At 34.3% G+C, this 15,240-nt stretch overlaps 1 protein-coding gene across 2 annotated transcripts in view; it reads right to left on the bottom strand.

Annotated features, from left to right (window-relative positions):
- The window catches only part of MAN1A2 (mannosidase alpha class 1A member 2), a 166,654-nt gene that overhangs the window by 57,577 nt on the left and 93,837 nt on the right, over positions 1–15,240 (bottom strand). For both annotated transcript variants that reach the window (XM_025397250.1, XM_025397256.1), the window contains exon 8: positions 10,573–10,666. In XM_025397250.1, coding sequence (XP_025253035.1) covers positions 10,573–10,666 — 94 coding nt within the window. The remainder of the gene's footprint in view (positions 1–10,572; positions 10,667–15,240) is intronic.

Genomic DNA, 15,240 nt, shown 5'->3' with positions numbered 1-15,240 from the left:
GAATAGGAAGAATCAATGTTGTGAAAATGGCGATACTGCCCATGGTAATTTATAGATTCGGTGCTATCCCCATCAAGCTACCTCTGACTTTCTTCACAGAAATAGAAAAAACTACTTTAAATTTCACATGGAACCAAAAAAGAGTCTGTACAGCCAAGACAATCCTAAGCAAAAAGAACAAAGCTAGAGGCATCATGTTACCTGACTTCAAACTACACTACGAGGCTACAGTAACCAAAACAGCATGGTACTGGTACCACAACAGAAATATAGACCAATGAAACACAACAGAGGCCTCAGAAATAATGCCACACATCTACAACCATCTGATATTTGACAAACCTGACAAAAATAAGCAATGGGGAAAGGATTCCCCATTTAATAAATGGTGTTGGGAAAACTAGCTAGCCATACGCAAAAAACGGAAACTGGACCCCTTCCTTACACCTCACACAAAAATTAACTCAAGATGGATTAAAGACTTAAACATAAGACCTAAAACCATAAAGACCCTAGAAGAAAACCTAGGCAATACCATTCAGGACATAGGCATGGACAAAGACTTCATGACTAAAACACCAAAAGCAATGACAACAAAAGCCAAAATTGACAAATGGGATCTAATTAAACTGAAGAGCTTCTGCACAGCAAAAGAAACTATCAACAGAGTGAACAGGCAACCTACAGAATGGGAGAAAATTTCTGCAATCTATCCATCTGACAAAGGGCTAATATCCAGAATCTACAAGGAACTTAAATTTACAAGGAAAAAAAAAAAAAAAAACTCATCAAAGAGTGGGCAAAGAATATGAACAGACACTTCTCAAAAGAAGACATTTATGCAGCCAACAGACATATGAAAAAAACTCATCATTACTGGTCATTAGAGAAATGCAAATCAAAACCACGAGGACATACCATCTCACACCAGTTAGAATGATGATCATTAAAAAGTCAGGAAACAACAGATGCTGGAGAAGTTGTGGAAAAATAGGAATGCTTTTACATTGTTGGTGGAAGTGTAAATTAGTTCAACCACTGGGGAAGAGAGTGTGGCAATTCCTCAAGGATCTAGAACCAGAAATACCATTTGACCCAGCAATACCATTACTAGGTATATAACCAAAGGATTATAAATCATTCTACTATAAAGACACATGTACACATATGTTTATTGCAGCACTGTTCACGATGGCAAAGACTTGGAACCAATCCAAATGCCCATCAATGATAGACTGGATAAGGAAAATGTGGCACATACACACCATGGAATACTATGCAGCCAAACAAAAAAAAGTATGAGTTCATATCCTTTGCAGGGATACGGATGAAGCTGAAAACCATCATTCTCAGCAAACTATCACAGGAACAGAAAACAGAACACAGAACATCAGCTCCTAAGTGGGAGCTGAACAATGACAACACATGGACACAGGGAGGGGAACATCACACACCGGGGCCTGTTGGGGGTGGGGAGCTAGGAGAGGAATAGCATTAGGAGAAATACCTAATGTAGATGATGAGTTGATGGGTGCAGCAAACCACCATGGCACGTGTATACCTATGTAACAAATCTGCACGTTCTGTGCATGTACCCCAGAACTTGAAGTATAATTTTAAAAACAGAAAATAAAATGAAATAAAATGGCTAAAATTAAAAGACTGACCATATCAACTGTTGGCAGGTATATGGAGAAACGCTACTGATAGCAATGTAACATGGTATATGTACTCTGGAAAACAACTTGGTAGTTCCTTAAAAAAGTTAAACATACATATCTGCTATTTGATAAAAGCAGCCTATTCCTAAGTATTCACCCAAGAGAAATGAGAATATATGAAGGTGTCTAAGTCAGTATTCATAGCAGCTTTATTTGTAATAGCCCCAAACCGGAAACAACCTAAATGTCCATCAACAGGAGAATGGATAAACAAACTGTGGTATTCCATACAGTGGAATTCCACTCAGAACTAATGATATACACAACATGGATCAATCTCAAAATAATTACGCTGAAAGAAGCCACATAAAGAGTAAACATAAAGGATGCCATTTATATAAGATTCTAGAAAAGGCAACCCAATCTTTAATGACAGAAAGCAGATCAGTGGTTGTTTTGGGGGAGGGGGAAGGGAGAAGGTTGAGAGAAGGAATACGAAAGGGTATAAGGAAAGGGGTGATAGATGTGTTCACTATTTTGATTGTGATCATGATTTCCATAGGTGTACACATATTATAAAACACCAAGTTGTACATTTTAAATATGTACAGTTTATATGTAAATTATACCTTAATAAAGTAGTTTTTCAAAAGTAAACAAACAAAACCAAAGGATATTTGGAATTAGTCCAAAGCTATCAGTAACCTTCACAAATTTAGTTGTTTTGACTCTGTTTTTCAAACACTGAGACTCTCAAACTGAAATATGTAAAGCCTATATAAATACCATTTTTACTAAAGATATATCTAAACTAAAATTGCCTAGGAAATTGAGAATAAAGAAATGGTCAAAAGAAGAGTTGGAGATGGATAGAAGGGTTACATAGAAGACTTAAGGAGAGTAAAGAATAGGAAAGTAAATTGATCAAAGTAAAAAAAAAAAAAAAAAAAAAAAACTCATGGAATACTAGTGATCTACATAAAACTGGAAATTGTAAGTTTACAGTAACTTTAACCTGTACTGTTATTTTCACCAGCAATGTTTAGTTGGCTCTGTATATAAGTGGGAAAAGTAGGTGGCTGGGTTGATACAAGTTTTGGGATTTGTTAGATAAAAGAGAAAGAGAAAAGTATACATATATATATTCTCAAATAAGTTTGGATCCTATGCAGTCAGGTTGAATAGGAAAGAAGCAACAGGTAATTCATCTTGTCTAACCATTCAAGAAACTTACTCCATTGTTCACCTGTTGTACCCAATGAGGTAAACATCAACTATGGATTAGCCCAGCTGTCAGTCTGTTTTACTATTATCTCCAAATTTATCATTTTCACCATCAACATGAGCCTCAACACTGCCTGTCAACTTTTCTATAACTCCTTAATTAGTGTTCTTTCCTATTTCCTGAAGAAGATATTTGTTCTTTGTCATAAGTCCCCTACTGCTCTACCTTCTTCCCTGCTATCAGCAGTTAAATGCCTTCTAATTCACAGAGAAAATATGGACCACTCAGTGGAAGGAATCTATAAAACATAACTTTCAATTTTCTGTATTCCGCTTATCAGGTAAGGTGACCAGGAAAGACTTCATTGAAAAGGTAACTTTTGAGTAAAACAACCTGAAGAAAGTGAGGGATTGAGCTATGTGAATATCTCTGGGAAAATCATTCCAAGCAAAGGGAGTAGTGGCTGCAACAGCTCTGTGGTGGAGAAGTGCCTAGTGGATTCAAGTGAGAGAAGGCCAATATAGTTTGAGAAGAATAAATCAAGGAAAAGAGATAATGAGAGCCAGATTACAGGGCCCCAAAAGGACTTTGGCTTTTACTCTGACATGAAAAGTAATGAAGAGTTGCACAAAATGGCATAATGTGACTTACTTTGTAAAAAAAAATACTGGCTCCTGTATTAAGAATAGACTAAAAGGAGCAGAGGCAGAAACAGAAAGGCCAATTAGGATGCTATTATAACAATCCAGGCAAGAGATGGTGACTTGGCTCAGGGTAGTGGCAGTTGAATTCTAGTAATATTTCAAAGGCGGACAGAACAGAATTTGCTGAGAAACTGGAGTGGGGTGTGAGATAAAGAAGTAAAGGGTGATTTGTGGCAAACAAGATTTATGGCATAAGCAAGAATAGACCTGCCATTAACTGAAACGGGAAAGACTGGAGGAAAAACAGGTTTTGAGGTGGATAGAATTATTATGAAGAGCTCACTTACAGATCTATTAAGTTTCAGGTATCTATAAGATATTCAAATAAAAATGTCAAGTAGGTAATTGGATATATGAATACAGAGGTCAAGGACAAGGTGAGGACTGGAGTTCTAGATTTGAGAGATGCCAGCATGTAAATGGTATTTAAAACTATGACACTGGAGAGAAGAGAGAATGGAGGACTGACCTCTACAGCAGGTTTGTCCACCAATCTTTTGACTTTCCTGGGTTACACTGGAAGCACTGTCTTAGGCCACACATAAAATACACTAACACTAATGACGGCTGATGAGCTTTATAAAACTTGCAAAAAAAAAAAAAAAAAAAACACACACAAAACATAAAACTCATGTTTTAAGAAAGTTTATCAATTTGTGTTGGGCTGCATTCAAAGTCATCCAGGGACCCAGGCTGGGCAAGCTTGCTCTAGGGCATTCTAACACTAAGAGGCTAGGAGTAAAGGAGAAGACTAATAATAATAAAAAGACTGAGTGAAATATGAAGCTAAGTAAGTCTATGAGAAAAGCAAAAGAATGTATTGTCCTAAAAGTGCTTTAAGAAAAAAGAAATTCTTATCATTATATTACATCACATCATCTATTTGTTTATTTCGTATCTCTTCAGTAGAATGTAAGTTCTCTGAGGGTATTAGGGACACTGTCTACTTGTTCTCATCTATATACCCAGCATCTGGAACAGTGGTTGATATTTAGTATCAGTGAAATTAATGAATGCAAACATCCTGTAGAGAAAATATATTCCTATAATACTATCACACATAAAATTGATATTAATCTTTTAATGGGTATTTATATATATACACCCTAATATTTTTCCTTTTCCCTAACAGGTGGTTGCAAGAGAGACTACTAATTTAAAGAGCTTATTTAACTTAGAAGTTTCCTTTTCTGTTTTAATTGAATAGGTAGGAATTTATTGATAAGAGGACATAGAGAAGGTGGAAGGTATTCCAAATGGAAAAAGGTACAATTAAAATGGGGAAAAGAATATTTTAGAAATAGAACTGACAGGACTTAGTGAAGAATGAATGTAGGATACAAAGGAAAAGATAAAATCTACAATGACTACCACTCCCACAGACAGCTATCCTAGATCCAGATCCGTATTATATTGGCTTTCTAGTATGTCCTTCTGCTTTAAGCCTTTCCTTTTCTTAATTTAGCCTATTTATTACAATGTGTTCTATAGACAGTTTTAATAGAATAAAAGTAATCTTGTTCTCTCATTAGTTTTCTCAAAACCTGGTCTGGTTTCTTGTCAGTGTCTGAATATGAGACCTTATGGTTTATGCCTTGTTTAACTTTTAAGAGAGTATATATTCACTGAGTGCAAAAGGAAGAATGTGAATTGGAAATGTTATAATAACAAATCATATTAAAACAAAATTAACCTTATTATTGAACAGTACAGAGAATATTACATTTTCTTGTCAATTATCTTCAATAAAAAAAAATATACAAACAAAAAAAAAAACCCTTCTCAAGTGAGAATTCTGTCCATCTTGCTTTACAGGCCATCTGAAATTACATTACAGCAAAAGGATACCACTAAGGAACTTGAAGCTACTTCTCTTTCCTGTAGAGTATATGCCTACATGTCAAATTTGATAAACCATGTCACTCTAAGGTCCTTTTGATATTCAGAAATGGATAATATATTATAAAACACTCCTAAATAGCAATGATTCACATGATTTATTTCAACATGTTATACAGTTAATGGCAGGTTTCTAACAGAAGCTATTTCTTGAAGTCTTCTTATGGGAAATTCTACAGTAAAAACTAATTTGAAGCATTTTCAAATATATTTTCTCATAAATATGACCCATATGAATTTTCTATTAAATAAGTACAATTAGAACAGATAAAGATGCATAGAGAAGCTAAATAAATTATCTAAATTATTAAGCAAGACAATCAGAATTCATTTTCTAACTCAAAATAACATGTTCATTCTTGTTTTTTCCACAATTATAAATTTAGTAATATAACACAATGAATCAGTAATGACTGATTTCCTATATTTTCTTCACTTTAATCATTAAATGACATAGGTTAAGTATTGTGCTTAAAATAGTAAAAATATAAAGTTTAAGAAAAGAAAAAAAAAACTAGTAATTTGCCTTTAAATCTAGGTTTCTTACTATATTCTTTTATATCTGTTGCCAAGTACTTTTCCTGAACATAATTACCAGTAATTATTCTCTGTGATTGCTATGTGCAAGTCACAGACATTATCATTACTCTAATTATAATACAGTTAGCCAAAGCTGAATTGTTAAATTTCAGTTCAATTAAATGTTTGTTTTGCAGACTATTTATAAATATGACAGATGTATACTGCTCAAAGATAATAAAATTTGATATACTTTTCAGAAGCTGATATAAAATATACAAAAACATTAAAAGGAACAAATTGGGCAATTTTGTAAGGACTACAGCTGTTAAAAGGATATCAGGGCAGCTCACTAGGATTTTAAAGATCTTCTGCCAAAATAACCAGTGAATGGCTCTTTCTATAACATCGAAATTAAAAACTGCTGAGAGTGAATATATTATAAAGTAATTTGAATTTATTCTGTGAGGAAAAAACAGAGGAATAAAAGTTATCTTTTTTGTTGTAAATTTTATCATAATGAAATGTATATAACACAAAAGTTGCCATTTTAACTATTTTGAAAGTGTACCATTCAGTAGCATTAATTATATTCACAGTGCTGTAACACCATCACCACCACCTATTTCCAAAACTTTTCATCACTGCAAAGAGAAACTCTAGCAATAACTCTCCATTCTCCTCTCCACTTTCTTCTCATCCAAAGCTTCCAGTCAACTCTAATCTACTTTATGTCTCTATGAATTTGACAACTCTAGATATTTGATGTAAGTGAAATCATACAACATTTGTCCTTTTGTGACTTTTTTTGATTAGCATAATGTTTTCAAGGTTCGTTTATATTATAGCATGTATCAGAACTTCATTCCTTTTTATGGATAGTTCATGGTATGTTTATACTCACATATTATTTACCCATTCGTCTGTTGGACATTTGAGTTACTTCTTCCTTTTGCATATCATAAATAATGTTGTAATGAACTCTAGGATACAAGTATCTGTTTCAGTTTCTGTTTTCAAATCTTCTGGGTATATACAGAGGAGATGAAGTGCTGGGTCATATGGTAATTATACGTTTAACTTTTTAAGGAACTGCTAGGTTTTTACAGCAGCTACACCATTCCTACTAGCAGTGTACAAGGGTTCCAATTTCTCCACATCCTTGCCAATGCTTATTTTTCATCCTTTTGATTACAGTCTTCCTAGTAGCTGTGAAGTGGTATCTCATTGAGTTTTGATTTGCATTTTATTGTTAATCATCTTTTTCGTGTACTTATTTTCCATTTGCTTAACTTCTTTGCAGAAATGACTATTCAAGTCCTCACCCATTATTTAATTTGGTAGTTCGCCTTCTGTTGTTGAGTTGTAGGTAGTTTGCCTTCTGTTGCTGAGTTGTAGGAGTTCTTTACATATTCTGTGTATATACCCTTGTAAGACATGTGATTTGCAAATATTTTCTCTCATTCTGTGGGTTGTCTTTCTTTCTCACAGATAGTATCCTTTGATGCACAAAAAATTTTCAATTTTAATCAAATCCAATTTATCTTTTATTTTTGTCTTGTTACCTCTGCCTTTGGTGTCATACTGAAGAATCCAGTGTCAAATCAAAGGTCATGAAGATTTGCCCCTATGTTTTCTTCTAAGAGTTTTATAGTTTTGGTTCTCAAATTTAGAGTCTTTGATCTGTTTTGAGTTAATTTTTGTAGATAATATACACTAAGGGTTCAACTTCATTATTTTTCACGGGGCTATCCAGTTTTCTCAACACAATGCTGAAGAGAAAGAGTTCTGTTTTTTGGGTTTTGGTTTTGTTTTTTGAGAGAGGGTCTCGCTCTGTCACCCAGGCTGGAGTGCAGTGGCACAATCTCAGCTCACTGCAACCTCCGCCTCCCGGGTTCAAGCAGTTCTCCTGCCTCCATGTCATCAATGCTCTACTTTTGATCATTTCAAGGCTGGCAATTCCCAAACTGTGATTTACTTTTTTAAGTATCCTTATGCTGGCATGGAAAATGGGATTCTCTTTTTATTTAAAAATGTTTTTAAGCTAACATCAAAAGTAAGAGATGTTCATAATCAAATGTGGATAGTAACAGTAAATGAAAAGGAGAAAATAAAAACAGTAATTCAGAGAAAATCACACATAACACTTTGGTTTCTATTGTTATACTGTTTCCTCTCCTTTTCTAAATATCTTTCTAGATATGTCATATTTATCTATGTCAGGTATTCTAAAATATAACTTTTAATGGCTGAATAGTATACTGTATCTGGACAGGCCAAAATGTATTTAACCAAATCCCTATGTAAGACATTTAAAAACTGCCCTGTCCAATGTAGAAGCACAAGCTACAAGTAGCTAATTAAATGTAAGTTAATTAAAGTAAAATTTAATATGTAATTCCACAACCATACTAGCAACATTTCAAGTGCTCAACAGTCACATGTGGCTAGTGACTACTGTATTGGATAACACAGATAATAGAATCTTTTCCTCATTACAGAAAGTTCTGTTAGGACTGCTTCAGATTGTTTCCAAATTATCCCTATTATAAACAACCCCAAGACTGTTGTAAATAAACTTTAATATACAGCTCTGAAAATTTATTTGGAATAAACTGCTGGAAATGAGTTGGTGGTTCAAAAAGCATACAAATGTACACACTCTGGAGACTGGGTACAGGAAGATGTTTTACCCCCATGCTGTTCTCTTGATAGTGAGTGAGTTCTCCCAAGATCTGACGGTTTGATAAGGGGCTTTTCCCCACTTTGCTTGGCACTTCTCCTTCCTGCCACCATGTGATGAGGGATGTGTTTGCTTCCCCGTCTGCCATAATTGTAAGTTTCCTGAGGCTTCCCCAGCCCTGTGGAACTGTGAGTCAATTAAACCTCTATCTTTTATAAATTACCCAGTCTCAGGCAGTACTTCACAGCAGCATGAGAACAGACTAATACAGAGGTTAACAATAATATACAGGAAAAACTGACACCTTTTTTTGTAGTTTCTGTTTTATGTGACATGCTTAGAAAAGGCTTTCCTGATTATATATTCAACCCTGTTTTTAGTACTTTTATGATTTCATCTTTTACATTTAAATAGTAAAACCATATAGAATATACACTGGCATATAGTCTAAGACAGGAACTGAACATAATTTTTCATATATATTATATCATTATATTATCATAATATTCTCAAATCTCAATACAACTCACAGGGGTAAAGATTGATAATAGAATTCATCGAAATTACTAAGTAGACATCCAATTCAGTCACTCTTATCTGAAATAAGAAAACTATGGTTTTACATTTTAGAAATGCAGCTCTCAGGGTTTTGTTTTTCCAAAAAATATCATTCCCACTCATTCTAGGCAGTAGAGCTTTTATCTTCTTCAAAATAAAGAGAAAAATGAATCATATGTAAATAATTTCAGGAAACAGGAAACGTAAGTATAAAAATAGTCAAAAAAGATTGAGATCTATTTCCAGATTCATGAAAGACATAATTATATTGACCTATCTGCTTTCCTTTCATAAAATAAAAGACAATTTCCTGGAAAGGAACGAGAAGACAATTCCAGGGCAAATGTTCTCCTATTCTGGGTACTCACACCAGCATATTTTCTTACTGGCAGAATCAGCAGTGCTTTCAATACTAAAATTAAACGATCGTTACTTTTGTCTCTTATTTACTACTTAGGATTTTACTAGTCTCAAAAATAACTGAATCGTGTTTTGTTAGTGGCAAAGTTGCAGTCTCTATTATTTGTTCTTGTTTTCCTAACCTTTAAAAAAGAATAGCATTGATAAACCTACAATTACTAAAATTCTGTAAGTTCCACATTTCCACATAAATATTTATTAGTTGTTACTTTTAAAAATCAATTTCTTCAAAAATAAATGAGCTCTAATAAGAAAACTTACCCTCTCCCTAAACAAAATACTTTCCTCTCAGGCAGAGGGAATCATTTTTCCCACAGTTTCATGTAACAATTGGTACCTTCCTATACAATAACATTTATGTTTCGGCCTACCCTGCCAGCCTGTGAATTCAGGCCAAACCCTATGTTCTTTCTCCATCTCAATCTCTTCTAAGAACTTAGCACAGAGACTGGTAAATAATGAAGGCCAGGATGCCTTCTTCTAAAATGAATGAATAGACATGGCTTATCCAAGAACAACTGCCCCGCTTCTAGTAATCTACTATATTCGTTTGCTTTTCATACTCCTCCTCTACCTCCCTCTCCTAAGCGGTGCTTTTATTTACATGAAGAGGTAATTTATTAATAAGCGTTTTTAAGTACAATCTTCAAACTGCCACACTATATTTTAGCAATACAGGAAATAAAATACTCTTAGGAGACATGTTATTAACATTTCCATTTCACAAGTGGGAAAACTGAAGCTAAGAGAGATAAGAAATATGGCTAAGAACAGCACCAGTAGACCACAAGGCTAGACACTGAGGGTTTCTAACTCCACGTAGTATACTCTGTACTACATCAAGCAAAGAGTTTTCAGACAAATAATTCTTTAAGAAAGCCTCAGGTATACTAGAATACTTACACTGACCCCAGCGCCCTGTCCTGGGGTTCAAATAATTTGGATAAAGACCATTTGGACGATCCATTTTCTGAAGTAGTTTCCGAATGTGCATAACCTAAGTAAAATAAAATTAAGAATGCAATTAATAAAAGAAGTGTCATCAAGGCTTGGTGTTAATGTAGGCTTTGTGTTTTTCCTTACTCAGAATCTATACCTATTCCCTGCCTTTGTGTGTGTGCTGGAGGGGCAGGGGGGAGTCAACAAAGCCTTCTATTTCTTAAATGAGTCATTTTTATAAAATATGTGTTATTTTAAAATCAAGCAATAAAAATAATACAGAGGAAATAACACAGACAGAAACCATTTTAAATCTCAACATGCTACTGCCTAGAAATATCATCTGAAACATCAGTTATAAACATCATTCCAGACACAGTCAACATGTATATATTCAAATATAAGAACAGAAATAACTTCACGGGAATTGAATCATAAAATGCCATTGTATTTTGAAAAGTATTAATTTGAATTGAACAGATCAAAAAGTAAATGAAGTAAAACAAACTGTTGAACTTTAAAAATTGTTCCCGCAATAGATATCTTTAAGTTCCTGAAATTCCAAATTTTAAAATATCTTCCTGAGGGTAATGGGGAAAGAAAAATCGTGAAATATATTAAGAAGCCGGAGACTTTCCTAGGGATTTATTTTGATTCAACTCTAGATTGGGTGAACTTTGTAAGTGCTTTTAAGGGAGCCTCTGGGGGTGGGAGGAGGTGTTATGTTCCTTGTATTCTTCTTTGTTTGAGAATATTGTCATTACATTTGATGAATAACCTGGCTGGTATAAATGACTTGGGAAAATCCTTCTTTTTCAGAGGACCTGATATATACTTAACTTTTCTGGACTTGAGTACAATATTAATTCTTCTGCCACAAGGTTTCCCATTGTCATTCATTTGGCTGGATTTTGTCTTTAAGTAGTTTTAGGAATGGACTCAAGGATGCTGTCTGTATTCCCTGTGTTCTTTCATGTTTGAGACCAACACTATGTATAACAATCTCAATCTGAAAAATTCCACAGACTACTTTTTAGATAGTTCTGAATGATGTTATAAAAGGGGAGAAAATTAACTCTTCTGTCATCCAAAAACTGTATACTATTCAATTCTTTCCGCCTTTCTTCCTTATCTGTCATTTTCTTTCTAACTCTTGTCTCTTTTTATTTCCACACATTTACTAGTTTTTCTCAATTTCGTCATCTAAGCGCCTTATATTCTGAACACTGTCTTTCTTTGTATTGCTTCCATTTTGGCCTTCATTTTGTTGATAACTATTTTTTCTTATATTTTGTTACTGACATGAGATCTTATTGTCTCTGAGCAATTGTATCTCTGTTTATATACTTGTTCTACAGAGATGAAATCTTTATTATGTTTTCTCTCATGGTGATATTTGGTCGGAATTTTCAGTTGCTCTTTTTACATATTTTGTGGCCACCATTTTCCTTCCTTTTTTCTGGTAATATCTTTGTATAAATTCTGTACCTGTTCTTTTTTAACAAATTACTCATTACTATTTTCCTGAAAGTTTTGACATAAAACACCAGGTAAGAGTCCAGATATAAATACGTTTTTTTAGACTTTGCTTCTCCCCAGCCACTTGAGATTGGAAATGCAGCACTGCTCACAATAGTGAATCTGTCGTTCATTCCCTTCTCTCACCAAAGTCTGCAGGCGCAAACAGCTTATCTGTGAGAATCCTTACTGACTTCTGTTTTTCCAGCTTCTCAACACATTATGTTTACTAAGGTCCAAAGAAGTATACCCCATCAGCCTGTGATCCTGTTCTCATTGCTGCTCATAAGAATTTGAGTTCTGTATGTCAAGTTACACCACCTAATTCAGAGAACTGGGCTCTACTGGTTTTGTATTTTGTAGTCTGCAGCCCCAAACAGCCTCTCTTCTGTTTATACCAAACCTCTCTCTGATCTTTACTGCTTATATGCCTACTTTTCTTCCTATTTGGTGATATGAAGTATCTCTTAATTTTGTTAAACATGGAATTTGCAGTTTTTTTGTTTGTTTGTTTTGTTTTTGACAGAGTCTTGCTCTGTCGCCCAGGCTGGAGTCCAATGGCTCAATCTCAGTTCATTGCAACCTCCGCTTCCCAAGCTTGAGTGATCCTCCCACCTCAGCCTCCCCAGTAGCTGAGGAGTACGGGCATGCGCCATCACATAGGGCTAATTTTTGGTAGAGAAGTGGTTTCACCATTTTGCCCAGGCTTGTCTCGAACTCCTGAGCTCAAGCAATCCACCCACCTTGGCCTCCCAAAGTGCTGGGACTACAGATGTGAACCACTGTGCCCAGCAGTGTTTCTTCTTGCTGCTTTTAGGTTAATTCCTATGATTTAGGTTTTCTACTTCAAGAAGGACCATATGTTAAATTATGTTTATTTTACAAATTTATTATCTTTTTAATCTCTGCTTTTCCTTTGTTTTGTCTATGACTATCTCTTGCTTTTATTCCATGTAAGTAATTCAGTTTTTCACTATATGCAATGAGTTCTTTGTTATTTCCCATTTTATTAGCTAGGGGATACATCATTTTAAGTCTCCATTTGTTTCTTTAGCTCCACAGTATTTTTGTATCATTTTATTGTTTTATTTTGGTTTTGAGTTCTGTTAAATTTAATTTCTATTATAGTATGAATTACTCATGGTGACTTTTTTTTTTTTTTTTTTACTGTTTTTGAAATTTGAAACTGGATTCTTTATCAGTCTTTTACATGCTATTTACCACTCCGCTTTTGTTTCCAGCAGTATGTTTGCACAATTGCCATGCTTTCTGTTTTATATTGTTCACATTTAAAAGGGTCAGTTCTGGCCTGAACTTTTAAATTTCTCCTTGAGTTCTTCGTGTGTGTGTGTGTGTGTGTGTGTGTGTGTGTGTGTGTGTGTTTCTCCCTTCCTCGATACAATTTGAGATCTGGAGTACTAGTGTACTTCTATCTGATCACTTGAAGCCTATGTGTTCAAGAAGGATGAGAGGTGAGAACTCTGCTGGAACTGTGGACAATTAAATATGTGATGCTCTGGGCACTGGTCTCCTTGGCAAGACTGATAGGGAATACTAGGAATTTGTTGACTCTCTTTTCCCAAAAAGGTTTCAGGATAGGGTAGGGAGCAGACTTATGTCTCATGCCAGAAATCAGAAATCTTTTTGTTTTTGTTTTTTTATTTTGGTTATCAAATATGACATGAAGTTACATCTTTTCCTTCTTTTATTGCTTTTGATGAATTTTTACTGTCTTTAATTTTTTTTATTATTCATTTAGTCAGGACAGGGAAAATTCTGTCATCTAGTTCCGTTTTGCTGTATTTACCTGAAAATTCTTCTCTGTTGAAGTATTTCATAAACAGAAAGGAATATACATATATATCTCAACTCTACTCACATCTCAATTTAAGAAATACAACACTACAAACATCTTTGATGGTCTGTTTACCACTGCCCATTCACATACTACTGCCTATATCCCAGATGTATCTGTAGTCTTGAGTTTCATATTTGTCATTATCTTGACTTTGTGAAAGCAAACTATATGAATTGGGTCATTCCTGTCATACCCAACTAATTCAGAGTCAAAGGGCCCAGCGGAAAATCACCTGTGGCACATAATACCGGCTCCAAAAATTACGTTTTCCACAAGCTCAGCTGCTATAACCCTAACATTATAGTTTTACCTACTGCTGTCACCAATCAGGGCCAGACAGCTTGTAGAAGCTTTACTCATGTCAACACACTTCCTTTCAAAATGATACATAACATTTCTCCTCTAATAAAACTTCCAACCTTCTCTTTGTTTTCTGGATGGATTGAGGACCAACCACCCTACTCTGTGTGTATGCCCTGAATTGGAATTCTGTGCTTCCAAATAAAACATTTAATTCAGAGATTCATCTCTGTATGTTATTTTTACTTCAACAATTTATCAAAACTATTTTGAATCCCTAAGCAATATACTGTTCAGCTTTGTTTTGAACTTTACAAAAATTGTATCGTATTCTTTTAATTAATGGATACAAACATAATTCATATTTTCATTGCTGTTTTGTATTTTATTATATAAACTGCCAATACAAACAATGCTTCTATGTATATAATGTAAATGTACATACCAAATAATGGAATTGCTGGGTTATAGGGTATTTTTACTAGGTAATATTTTTTGTTTCCCATTGTAGAAATCCTTTTTACCCCAAGGGCATATATTTTTTATTCTCAAAATGTCAGTGTTTTATTTTTTAAAGTTAAGCCTTTAATGTTCCTGGAATTAACTATTATAATCCACAGTGCAACACTTGTTATAACAAGTTTCTACATATACATAGGTCTGTTTAAAGGCTATCTATTCTGTTCGTCTGTTTGTCCCTATTAACAAATACTACACTGTCAATGTTGATAATTGGGCAGTGTAAATCCAGCCAGGGTGTTTTTCCTCACAAGTGTCTAGCATGTTTCTTTACTAGAAGTGTCTTTTCAAGCTCCATTGGGAGGAAAACAGCCATTAGAGATTTCACTGGCACTGAATTTAGCTACAAATTTGGGGATGACTGAAATTTTTATGATATTGTTTACCTATACATAAATATGATATCCCTCCATTTATTTATATCCTCTTCAATGTCA

This window comes from Theropithecus gelada, chromosome 1 (assembly GCF_003255815.1).
Source record: "Theropithecus gelada isolate Dixy chromosome 1, Tgel_1.0, whole genome shotgun sequence".
NCBI lineage: Eukaryota > Metazoa > Chordata > Mammalia > Primates > Cercopithecidae > Theropithecus > Theropithecus gelada.
This window is presented reverse-complemented; position numbering and strand designations above follow the sequence as displayed.